Below are 13,440 nucleotides of genomic sequence, written 5' to 3' on the forward strand. Positions count from 1 at the left end.
GCATTATTAGGATATTACCGACAATTAACTTAGAGGCCGTGATAGCTCACTTTTGCAATCCGTTTACCAGGGTATAATTCCCACTTGATGCTCTAGTGCCCTTTAGTATGGCTTTATCCTCATTAACAGGTCCCTCGGAGAGGACCCATTAACCTTCGGTCCTATGATTGGTTGCTTACAACATCCATGCTTTCTTAGCAATCTGGGGAGCGTTTCATGAAAGGACTTGTCAGACGTTTTATCCGACAAGTCCCATTTTATCCGACAGTTGCCATAGTAACAGTGCTTCTTAGCCATTCAACATCAAGGAAAGATGTCAGATCTGACAACTTGTCGGACAAAAATGTTGATGAAACGCTCCCCCGGACTGAGAAAAAGAAATCACTACCTTCAAGAAAGACGTCTCTGCCTGTTTGCATCATTTTTTTACTGCAATATTTGACTTTTGCAAGAAAAGCCAGCTCGAACAACATCAGAGAAATATGGTCATAAATGCATTTAAGGAGGAACAGATCAAACGCTACAACTGGCATTCCTTTTCTGTGTGTCTACTCTTAAAATAAGTCTTAATCAGGAACAATGTCCGAAATTAATGTCATTATGAAAATTATTGAAAAGTAAAATCACGAAAAATCAATAGCGCCATCTTATGGAAGGAACAAGTCATTTGCCGCACCTCGTCTGCAAGACTAACATGGCGCTACGCACTTCCTGATTCAATGAGCGACCAAAATTGACGAAGGAGCTGGGATTGTTACTCTATTATTCTTTAACTGGATCGGTCTATGTATTCTGAATGCTGGAGAACTGTCAGGACACCTAGATCTATATTTTAGCTTCATCAGTTTTGAGAATTTATGCCGAGAACAACCCCTCCAACGATGTAACATGGGGCAGCAACAAACGAAGGATGGGGACCAGCGGAGGTCGTCCGCAAGTCACAGCGATCGCCCAGCCAAGAAGTCTGACTCAACCAAACGGAACCCGGGCAAGTCGGCCGTAGCTGAGCACAAAGTCGGTAGGTCACTTTGGGGAAGGGCTAGGCCTATGGCCTTGACCTTGGGCAGGGTACTGTATGTGAATGAAAGTAGATCATGGATCCAGGTCTCTTTGTGTTCTTGACAAGACTCACCATTTCCCATCAAAACTGTTTTGTTGCCAAATGTTGGATTGTTTGTTTGAATTTACTTTCATAGTATGATAGTTTGGTTAAAGTAACAGGTGAATGCAGGGATTGCAGGGGTGTGAGACTGAGAGTGAGACTGAGAGTTCAGATTTTTTTGTTTTTTATTTTCAGCTTAATTTCAGCTTATTTTTGGCCTTCCTCTGTACAAAAAGTATGGGAGCTCTTTCTATTTCAGACTTTTTCAACACTCTTCAGCTTTTTTCAGATCTTTTTATTTGTGACCACGTACTCACAACCCTGTGAATGTTTATTGCTGGATTTAATTAACGTCCAACTTCTGTTTTACTTTTAGTTTGTACACCGCAAACTGGGAGAAAATCAATTCTGCATTTTTATTTTGCCATTGCCTGGGGGGGGGGGGAGATGCAAAGAAAGTTTGCAACTTTTAAATTGAAGGGAAAGTGCAGCACTTGGTGATTGATGGTCACATGTCATGCAATGTAGATCTAATAAATCTAATGTTATGTCATCCAACTCAACTCCAAGGTTTATTGCTTGCATTGATGATTGACAGATTGAGCCTGTGACTGAGGTCTGAGTGAGAAGGAATAAATGATCAGTGATGAGGTTTTAGACTAGTTAAAACCTTTTCCTGTTTGTATTTGAACATTGAGTGTTGTTCATTTGGCACTAGTCAATGCACTCTACATACTGTATATGCTTAGCCTGGGTTTAACTTTAACACCATATTCAACACCGGACTATCGCACAGCTCATGAATATTGATGATTTTGCCACACAGAGCATGATTAATATGCCATTTCGACTTCTGTGATTGGCTAAGGCTTAGCCCCACTTTTCCATAGCCTTGTTTGGATTAATTGGTTTCACACTGCAGTTCTTAGCACCGCAATAAGCCGGCATACTATTTACTGTACCAGCCCACTTTGGTAAAAAGTGTTATTAGTTTGAATGAGTGACATTTTTGCTGTGCTGCCTTGTGAAAGGTGTATCGAGAGTAAGTTAAGAGTAAGACAGCTTAATTTGAGTTAAGTACTGAACAATTCGATTTTGTTCTTTTTTATGTACACTTCAATCAATTAAAATCAAACATTTTCATAGAAGATTGAGAATATAAATATGATTTTGGATTTCAGATTACATTATATTTCAGAAAAAAAAATTACAGGTCCAGAGCAGATTAAAAAAAAAGATTAAAAGAAAATCAATAAAGTTAACTAGCATTGCAACCTGCAAATGTAGGCCTTGGTAGGAAAGCTGGGGTGCAAAATAATTGTTTGAACTGTAGAAACTTTGCAAACCAAAATAAACAGATAAAAAATTAACTTGATTTCCGAGAAAGACCTTGTTACATGTACGATGTAGCTCAGGCCAATTAAAAACAAAAATGTTCATTTGTGTGAATTAGCTGTCACTGTTAGACACACTCACATACAATTTACAGCTCACATTAGGTTTATGTACAGTTATAGAAGAGTGTGAATACACATAAGGTATGAGAGACAACAGTTATGCCATTGAAGACACAATTATCTTTCCCTTTGTAGTGAGAATAAAAACTGAGCTCTACTGCTATTTACAGTGTATTGATCTACTCTCTCTCTATGCACAATAGCTTCTTTGGCTACCTGTTAATTCTAATGAGATACTAAGACTCAAAAGAGGATTTCACATTGTCAGCTTTCAATTGCAACTGCTTCTCACCTCATATGGAGATGACTACATGTAGATGACAAGCAATTGCAATTGAAACTAATTAAAATGCAAAGTATAACTTTGCAGTTTGCACAGTAAGTACATGTAAACTCTCTCCATATAGGGCGGCTGTAGGCATCCAGATAAACTTGCATACATTTCAGGCAAAAAGTTATTATTTTTAAATTTATCTGGCTACTTTTTACAAAATTCTACACTACACGTAACTGGCTAACTGCCTAAATCTGCATCATTGGAAGCTCTGACATTCCAAGCTTGGAGATTTCCAGGGCTCTTTTTGATTTTTTTCCCACCAATTATTTTATTTTTTTCTGCCATTTTTACATTAAACTTTTTGTCAATGGGAACTTCCCCTTAAAATCTAAGAATGAATTATTATTTCCAGCACAGTGTCTTCCCATAGCTTTCCAAATCTTATAATCACATTTTCAATATTACCATGATTGTATGTCATGATAATTGGAATTTATTGATTCTTTTGTAATTTTACCATTTCATGTTCATTTTCACCCTGTTTTGTGAAACGTTTGTCTGTTCAACTGTTACAAGCTGCAATCATATATGTTTTTATAATTTGAATTTTAATTTGAATCATACATATTTTATTTTATAAAGCTATTAAAAGAGACTTGATTTTTAGATAAATTAGTTAGCTGTAAGTTTATAAACCACATATTTCTCTCTCAAGTTAGAATACAAGTCACCCTTTTTTCTGTTCAATAGGCAATCAGGCTTAGACACCATTCTCACTACCGTCCTAAAACTAGTTTCCTGGAAACAAGTATAGACTATAGTGGAAACTAGGATGGTCGAAGTGGTCTTGGAAGTGATCTTCCGAACCAGTTCGGAAAACCACCTCGCAATGTATCGTAGTTTTCAAGATCGCTTTGCCTCGTTAAACTGGTTGTAGCGTAAGTGAGGACACAACTGGTCTTCGGGAAGCGATCTTTGTACATTTTGAGCACGCTACTCCACACACTGTGTGTAGAATGTCTTACGCTCAGGGGTGTGAGAGTTCAGATTTTTATCTGATTTCAGATTTTTTTTGTTATGATTTTCAGCTTAATTTCAGCTTATTTTTGGCCTTCCTCTGTATAAAAAGTATGGGAGCTCTTTCTATTTCAGACTTTTTCGACACTCTTCAGCTTTTTTCAGATCTTTTTACTTGTGACCACTCACACCCCTGCTTACGCTGCGGTTTCAAATTTAGCGCGAAACATGTCATTCCCACTGAGAGCATTCCCATAGCAACAAGCCACTTTACGTGAAGTGGTTGTGATAACTACATGTACTTTCAGCTGATCAAATGGAAATACTAGCAATGCAATCTTCCTAAACTGGTTTCCTGAACTGGTTTCCAGTTAGTATCAAAACTAGATAATGAGAACGTTGTTCAATACTGTAATATCTAGATTTTTTGTTCATTTTTTCTTCCCAGAAATCTCTATATTTGAATAGCCAGATGGTATCTTATGTTATATCTCAAGGTAGACAGATATACTTGTAAACCACTAAAGACAGATAGTCTTTAGTCTTTACAAACAGGTTCAACAAACTACATGTACATGTACATCCTTTCTCACATGTTGAGGTCATAATTTTGTTAATTAATTTGATATTTCTCAAGACTACTACATCATGTATGTACATGTAAGGCAGACGGTCTATACATGTTCATTCACATGAACCTGTGCTTCTACAGTTAATACACAATTTCTCTCTTACTGTAGACTGTATGATCAGATCGTGAAAACATGCTTTCCAAATTGTCGATTGTGGAAAACGCTTCTTTTTAAAGGAGAATGAAACTCTTGGAGCAAGTTAGCTTTTGTGAAAGCAGAAAAATCAAAGAATAAGATCAACAAAAGTTTGAGTAAAATAGGACTAGCAATAGAAGAGTTATGAGCATTTGAATGTCGAGATCACTAATGCTATGGAGATCCTCCCATTGGCAACGCAACCGAGATCTATGATATCACAGATGAACAACTCTCCCCTTTTGGACACTGAAAATATACCCCAAAACATCTCATTTTGCTCTTTCTAATCATATGACAAACGATTCATCAATGATATAATGTTGTGAAACCTCTGTACTTGTCCTCTCATAAAGAGAACACCTCACCTTGTGATAGATTCTATAAAAGTGAGAATATAAGTGAAATAAGTACTAAAGCAATGAGGGAGTTGTACGTGTGTGACATCACAGATCTTGGTCGCATTGCCAATGGGAGGATCTACATGGCATTAGTGATCTCAATATTCAAATGCTCATAACTTTCTTATTATTCATTCAATCTTCCTCAAACTTTCAACAATATGTTTCTTTGATTTTTCTCTTTGATATGGATTCAGCTGGTTTCAAGGGTTTCATTCTCCTTTAAATAGATCTTTGAATGTATACTTTATACCGGACATATGACTTCATAGTGCATGCTTGTACACCCTGTACGTGTACATGTATGATGCAGGCATTTTTTTTTCTGGGGTTTTCACAAGCTGCTGCCTAAGTCTGCAACATTTTGATAAGTCTTAACATAGCAGTATGTTAATTTTGGGGGGCTCTTTTGACTATTTTAGGGGCGAAAACGCCCCAAGACCCCTCGCAATATTTCCCTGATACGATGAAGGTTGGAAATTCTTTAATACTACTACTACTTCTACTACTACTACTACATGTAGTACTACTACTACTACTACTACTACCACTACTAATAATAATAATACATCACTTATATAGTGCGTATCAAACATAAAGTTTCTCTTTGCGCTTTACAATAGAGGAAACAAAAATAAATATCATACTATAAACAAAGTAATAGACCTACAGTATAAATTACAGCACTTAATATGTGAAACTTTACAATTGTTATCAATAAAATAATTACCAATATTATCATATAACACCAAATATGAACTACAGAAAAGAGGGGTTTTAATAATAAAAGCACGCACATGAAGTTTCATATTAAAGCCATCGGTGGGTGGATGTTGGACACTTGTCTCATTCTCTGCATTGATTATGAACACGGTGTGGATGTGGATGTCGCCTGATTGGAAGCTATTTTCAACTCACTGACTCATGGCTGATATTTTAGGCTTGGTTGATGTCGGCTCGAGCTGCCAAACAGAGCAGAATGTCCAATTCCATGGCAACAGAAGGAAAAAATGACAATGATGACCTTCATGAACGGGATCAAAGCCAGCGATTTTGACCTTTCAGATGAGCAGGTACATATGTACTTGAAAATAAATGTAGCAAATGTACACACTGTTTTAGTAGGCCTTGTACATAATGTATCAGATTATGTGTGCACTTTATCAAGAAAATAATCAGCAACATTTTTTAATATGTCGATCAGAAGTCTTGCAGTACAGGAGCGGATCCAGGATTTTCTAACTTGGGGGGGGGGCATCTTCGTACAGGAAAAAATTGACAAGCAAAAAAAAGGACCTCACTTGCGACTTGTGTATAAATGCATGACATACATATGAATTCCCATTGAAAAATATTCTTTGTGCCTTTCTAAAGAGGGGGGGGGGGGGGGTGGCACAGGTCAGATGTGCCCCTACATGTACATGCCTGTGCCATTCCCCCCCCCCCTTGATCTGACACTGACACAATAGTTTGCCAAGGTTCGAATCATTCCTGTTGTAACAAAAAAAAAAAAGAGAGATTCATTGGTCATCAAGAGATTCTCACCAGAAATTTGTTCTATTATTTAAAAAAAAAATCATTAAAGTGCATGCAGTGGAGCGTTGTGGCCCAGTGGATTAGTCTTCGGACTTTGAAACAGAGGGTCGTGGGGTCGAATCCCAGCCATGGCGTAATTTCCTTCAGCAAGAAACTGATCCACAATGTGCTGCACTTAATCCAGGTGAGGTAAATGGGTACCGGTAGGAAGTAATTCCTTAAAAAGCTGTGTGCGCTACATGTATGAACGCCTAGCTTAGCCGTGTAATATAGGAGCGCCTTGAGCACCTAACAAGGTGGATATGTGCGCAATATAAATACCCTATATTATTATTATTATGCATGGGCTATATCAATGCATCAATAGTAATACAATTAAAAACAAAAATGGGTCTACATGTACATGTATGAATGGGCATTCACGGTGGAATTGAGCTCATTGAAAGACAAGAGAAGTCTAAAGTCAACTTGAAAAAAAAATTGAGTAATACATGTACATGTACATTAATTGAGTGTGACATTTGAACAAATGATTTAAGAATAACTTAAAAATAGTAAGCACATATACATGTATGTACAAGCATATTGTATAATTGTTGTCAAGCTCGTGTCCAAATTTATTTGATATGCTATCTGATATGTCAGGAAGTACCCCCTAGTCTGTCCTTGTTGCTAGGACAGGTGGAACGAGGTTATCGACGCTGCCCTATTTCTGAAACTGGAATGATGGGATACCTGATGTTGTGCATTGGAGGTAGGGGCAGGGGAAGGGGGGGGGGAGTGTTTCATGAAGCAATCTTTGTTCTGAGCCAATCAGATGCAAGGGTTTCAGTAGCTTATAACAGTTGTCAGTGAAAATGATAATTTTTTTTTCATGAAATGCTCCCATGGTCTGTGGTCTGTTCACACTACATAAAATTGCATTGAAATAGTAGATCCTACATGTACATGTAGGCCTACTGTAAAGTGCGTATAGCACAGTTTGGAGATTCATATTGTGAAAGGGGCATTGATTTTAATAGACTAGAGAACAAAATTTTTATTTTAATTCCATGAGGGCAATAAAAATATCAAAAAGCCCCCCCCCCCCATTCACAACGCTTTTTATTCTGTGCCAGGTGACAGTCACCATATTTTATAGTTAATGATATATATTACTGTACAAGTATTTTTATTTTTCCCATGAAAAGTGATGACTTTTCTGGTCAAAGAATCTAGCTTGCTTTATAAAATGTAGCCTACATAAATGTACCATGTATGTCTGGCTCTGTGCACACGATTTTACAATGTGGAGGTACATTGTAGGCAAAATGTGTTGTCATACTCATACTTGTAGTTGTATGAAGCATTGAAATGAACGTATGATGCGTCATCCTTGCAGAATTCGTCCAGAACATCACTCTAATTCATTGAAATTGATGGAAGTTACTTCCAAATGTGTCTACAAGATTGGTCCCATCTGAAATGCATTATTGTATTATTTACATTGTAATGAAAATTATGTGCTTAGTGCCTCGAGACTACATGTACAGTGTACATGTGTAAATCTACAAATTTGTATGTTTAAAGGTAGGACTGTAGTACATTGCATACTTGCAAATTTATTGGTTGAGTGCACACATTCAGACTTTGTCTAAATTTATTTAGCATATTGCGATAATTTTTTTGTTCGTTCATCAATGCCATGATGAAAAAAAACCCTTCAATTTTACGCCAAAAGTTTGGACAGGTATTTGATATCGAACTTGTTTTCATGAATGCTTCATAAATTTTGATGGTGTAATGCCAATATTATGCATAATAATCTCCATGACGGTCTGGGCATGGCACTGCAGTATGCATTTCGTACTAGTTTATCCCGTAGTAACTACATTGTATAAAGTGTATTGTACTCTTGCCATATTGGTGCAATGATGAGGAAAGTAAATTGAGAGGTACATGTAATGAATATGACAATGAAAATCTATGAGGAATGGATGGATGCATGCAGAGATGGCGAAAGCATGGAAAAGATGAATAATTTTTTTAAATGATGAATTGAATATGCGATATCCTGAAGTTCGTGTAGGTCCATGGATGGATGGTGATATGAGAGTGAGAATGGCCAGTTTGAGGAGGGATAGAGTGACTGAATGGGCTGGTCGGTGGGAGACGGGAGGGGAGGGAAGGAGGAGGAGGGGAGGAAAAAAGGAGGGGAGGAAAGGAGGGGGAGAGGGAAGGAGGAGGGAAGGAGGGGGGGAGGGAGGGAGGGAGGGAGAGGGGAGGGAGGAAGGGGAGGATGCGGGGAGGGGAGGAGGATGAGGGGGCGGGGAGGAGGGGGAGGGAAGCAGAAGGAGAGGAAGCAGGAGGAGAGGGAAGGGGGGGGGAGAAGCAGTTTGAAGGAGGAGGGGGAGGGGGAAGGAGTGTGATGTTACTTGAGAGAGAGATGTGATGGAAAATAACGAGAGGGAAATGCAGCATAAAAGTGCCTTAATTTAGGGATATGAGACCGGAAATTAACTGCCGTGTTTATTGTATGAAGGAAAAAAAATAATGGAACATTCCTCCTATCAAGTTTCATTTTTACATTTGTACAGGTTTTGGTACAGGCCTACTTTATTCAATGTTTGCAGTTGATGTGTTATAGACCTCAGTCACCTTTAAAAAGTTTACATAAATGTACTGTACATGTACATTACATGTTATTTTTCTTGAAATTGTGACCATAGACTAATATTAACAGTAGAGTAGACGTACATGTATTATGTACGTCACAAACGGGGGGAGGGGGGGGGGGGTGGCATAGGAGGGAGAATGCACACTGATTTCCCAGGATTCTAAACAAATGAGTAATTTCCTATGGCGCAGACGTGTATGGCTTGTGGGCATTGATGTCAGTCTTGAAAGCCAGATTGCCATCGCATGATACCACCTGATGTAATAATGCCCAGTTCACAGTACAACTTGATTTCATTTTCATGACATAACTACATGTTTCGGCCTACACTTTGTAGAAGATATTATTTTCTGGTGTAAAGGTCAAAATATGAAACAATGAATTGTGTAAATTACTGTAGTATTGTGAGGTACATCCATGTCACAAAAAGGAGGATATTTACTTCAGAATAGAAACCTGATGAAAAGTGTAAGGTTATGAAAAGGATTTGCATATAATTATACTGAATATATGGCTCCTTGCATTTTGTCCCTTGCCGTAATGCAGATTCAGTTGTCAAGCAAACTGCCCTTCAGTTAAAAAAAAACTCTCTAGTGTGAATGATCCCCTAGGCCTTATAAAAATGTACTAAACTTCATAATTCTACATAACTATCGTGAGTATAGTAATATGGTATGAATTCCCTCTTGGCTTCTATGCTTGCCAAAATCGTTCATGTAGACTCAGTCAAGACGAGAGTGTATTCCCGCGTGTCGTTCACATTCAACCCGTCTCGGCTCACAAAAGACACATTGTCATTGCGTTGTGTTCACGGTTTGCACGCTACAAGTATGATTAATAAATTGAGCTCACATACGGGGGAAGTATTTTTTCTTCAACTTCCTTTCTGGTTTAACCAGGAATAGGTTAGCTGAGTTTCCTGGGCAAACAGAAAGTAAACTCCAACATTCAGAGATACCCCTTCTGTTGAACATCTATTAAAATTGAGGTTTTCTTGTAGGTTGCAATAATTTACAAAATAATTAATACTTTGGGCAGGTCCGTATTCTGGAGTTGGGTTTCATTTAAACTCTGGTCTAAAGTTGTGTTTTAACTATTGATAGCCAGTTGTGACACACAGTATATCTATAACAGTAGAGGTGCAATGAATCAGCTCATTTGACTATCAAATCATTCTATACCAGTTGTGGGAACAATCTCAAAATGAGTTCAAAGAGAATCCAATGAAATTACCACCAAAGTGTTTGTAAAAGAAAAGAAAAATATGTGCCAAATAGCTCTGGGAGAAATAAGAAAAATAAGCATAGAATTCCACCAAACCCAGTACTTCGTAGATGATAGTATACCAAACTTTATCTTGAAAAGAAGGAGGCCTATCTTAATATCACTGTGAATGTGAAACAAAATACTAATACTCGCCAAATGATTGTACATAGTAGCCTACTCGTTAGATACATGTACTGTACATGCATAGTCTTTTAAAATGAATTTTCTTCGTGTACCTGTATGCCTTAATGTACACATGAACTTGTTATTCTGAAGTTTATTCTGGCTGAATGAACCCTAAATAGGTGTCAAGTCTTGCAGGTAATCATATCACACCTATTCAAATGATAAATGTATGACCGTGGATTGGGGTGAGCTGTGCTATTGTAGCCCATATGTTTACGATCTCACCATTGAAGAATATCAATATATTCCTCATTCCAGTTGTTATTCAAAGGTCATTTTTGTCCTTGCATTTTCTTACATGTATGTACTTGTACTCATGATAAAAATTTGCCAGAGTTTGATATTGGATTTAGATTTGAAATATATACATGTATATTTTCAATTTGCAGTTTAAGTTGTTTCTTGGTTATAAATAAGTATCGTTTCAGTATTAACTGGATTATTGCAACCACCCACCTTATACATGTACTTGGAAAAGTCATTAATTTTGAACATCATGCATTTATACATGTATGTAAATATCACTTGTGTGTTGGCAATCAAGCATAGATTTTACTTCTTTGAGAACAGCCAAGAGTTCCATTGAATGTGTTTTTGTTTCCACGTCATAAACCAGAGGAATAGGTGAATGCATTTCTTTTTTGAGATAATTGATTCTTGGTTGTGTTTCATTCAAGTTTTTCAACGACTGAACTTCTGAAGAGGATTTACCAGTGAAATGGCAAAGCTGCTCGGATATTGCATTAACCTGTAAACCTCAGTGTACATAGTGGCTTTACATGAACGTACTGTACATTGCCATGCAATTTCCATATTGCACAGTTGAGTAAACGCTGGCCAGGGCCGTGGGGGAGAAAAGGAATTATCTGGGCCTTCTGGGGCCACTTTATTTTTAGCTCACCAGCCCTAGGTGGTTTCAGACCGCCTCGAAGTTTGTCAGTTCCTGGTATTTTCTGATCGGGAAATTTGCCCCGATCAGAAAATACCAGGGCAATGTGAAAGCAAATTACGCGTAATCTCCCCGAAAGAAAATACCCACTAAATTGTGAACAAGTTTTTAAAAATACGAGAACTTTTGTGGGGATTTTTCCAAGGTCACATGTATTTTGGCAATGTGAAAGCAAATTACGGGAACTTTTAGCCCAGCGTGTAGTTGGGCGCGGGCGCCGTGGGTGGCTGCTGAGCTAGTGATTTCGAATCTCGCGCCTTGCCTGCTTATCAGACCATACTGCGCATGCTCGTAACTTCAAGAACTTATTCCAAAGGGTAGGTTTCGGGGCGGTGTGAATGAAGGAATAAATAATGGGTATTTTTTAGCCAAAAAAAGTACTCATAATTTAACAGGGATTCTTATGATCGAGGCGGTTTGAAACCACCTACTGTGTTTTAAATACAGTTTTATTTGGACTCTATGGCCCTTATTCGAACTGTAGACCCTAGACCATGGTCTATAAACTTTGTGCTAAATTTATGATAATCTTAAGTGTCACAATTTTATTTACATACCATGTTTACTGTGATCTTTCCCAATAGTGGTGAAGACATCTAATATTTATCCTTCCAGGACAGTTAAGAATGACATGAGAGTCAAATGAGCTGATATATGCACATTAAAACCTCTAATATGCTTTCACAATGTACTTTTTTTCCTTAACCCCGGGAAATTGGTGGGGCTAAGGGGGGGCCTTAGCCCCACCAATTTCCCGGGGTTAAGCTTAGCCCACTTCGTTTTCACACTACGTCTTAGCAAAGTGGGCTAGCACGGTAAATAGTACGGTACTATCTGGCCCTGCAAAAAAGCAGGGTTAGCCGGCTTATTGTGGTGCTAGCACAAAATTGCGGTGCTAAGAGATGCAGTGTGAAACAAACTGGGCTAAGGAAAAGTGGGGCTAAGCAATAGCCAATCATAGAAGTCGAAATTGCACGTTAATCAAGCTCTGTATGGTAAAATAATCAATATTCATGAGCTGTGGGATAGTCCAGGGTTAAGGCGTTAACCCCGGCTAAGCAGATAGTATGGGGTTAAGAAAGACAGTGTGAATAAAAAAAAAAGATAGTATGGGGATAGTCAGGGGTGAAGGATAGTATGGGGTTAAGGAAATGCAATGTGAAAAGCATACATGTATACATGTACTGTAAAGATTTATGGCACTGTTGGCTATCCTTAGTTGAACCACAACTTTAAACCAGAGTGTAAGTTAAACCTTAGTTCAGAATATGGGCCTATGGGAATTTCAGGGGGTCTTTTTGTTTTTCCAGGGCTCGTAGGGGTTATGGGGGGGGGGGGGATGGTGATTTTGCCCTGAGCCCTGTGAATTTGCCCGGAGCCCCTGTGTAAATTTTTCCCTGCTGAAAGCTGTTTGATGTCATGTCTGGTCCCAGTCTGTTGGTAAATATCAAATGGTCCTTGCACTGTAGAGATTTACAGTCTCCGTTTTAACTTTTAGTTGTATCAATCATTACCCTGAGGACTAGAAACCGATAGGAAGGCCTCCTTGATCCCAAAGTACAGCCCTCTTTAGCCACTTTCACACCTGTCTATTGAAAATACCTCTGATTGGGTAGACCCTATCCTAGGCCCGTATGCAGGGGGTGGGGGGGGGGGGGTTGCAGGGGTTCAAACCCCCCTCAGATTTGTTTGAAAACCTTTAAAAAAAAATTTGTTATTGGTTGTCAAATTTTCATTCAACTCGAAACCCCCTCCTCAAAAATCCTGTATACGCTACTTCCCTATACTAAAAATAAGAAAATTTTGCATTGTGTAAAATCTCTGCA

General features: G+C 38.3%; 1 protein-coding gene across 1 annotated transcript in view; it reads left to right on the forward strand.

Annotated features, from left to right (window-relative positions):
* Positions 1-888: 888 nt before the first annotated feature.
* The window catches only part of LOC135156879 (tyrosine-protein kinase ABL1-like), a 74,171-nt gene continuing 61,619 nt past the window's right edge, over positions 889-13,440 (forward strand). Inside the window, exon 1 of the mRNA XM_064110655.1 lies at positions 889-1,018. Within this exon, the coding sequence (XP_063966725.1) occupies positions 889-1,018 (130 nt within the window). The remainder of the gene's footprint in view (positions 1,019-13,440) is intronic.

Source organism: Lytechinus pictus, chromosome 15 (assembly GCF_037042905.1).
Source record: "Lytechinus pictus isolate F3 Inbred chromosome 15, Lp3.0, whole genome shotgun sequence".
Lineage (NCBI taxonomy): Eukaryota > Metazoa > Echinodermata > Echinoidea > Temnopleuroida > Toxopneustidae > Lytechinus > Lytechinus pictus.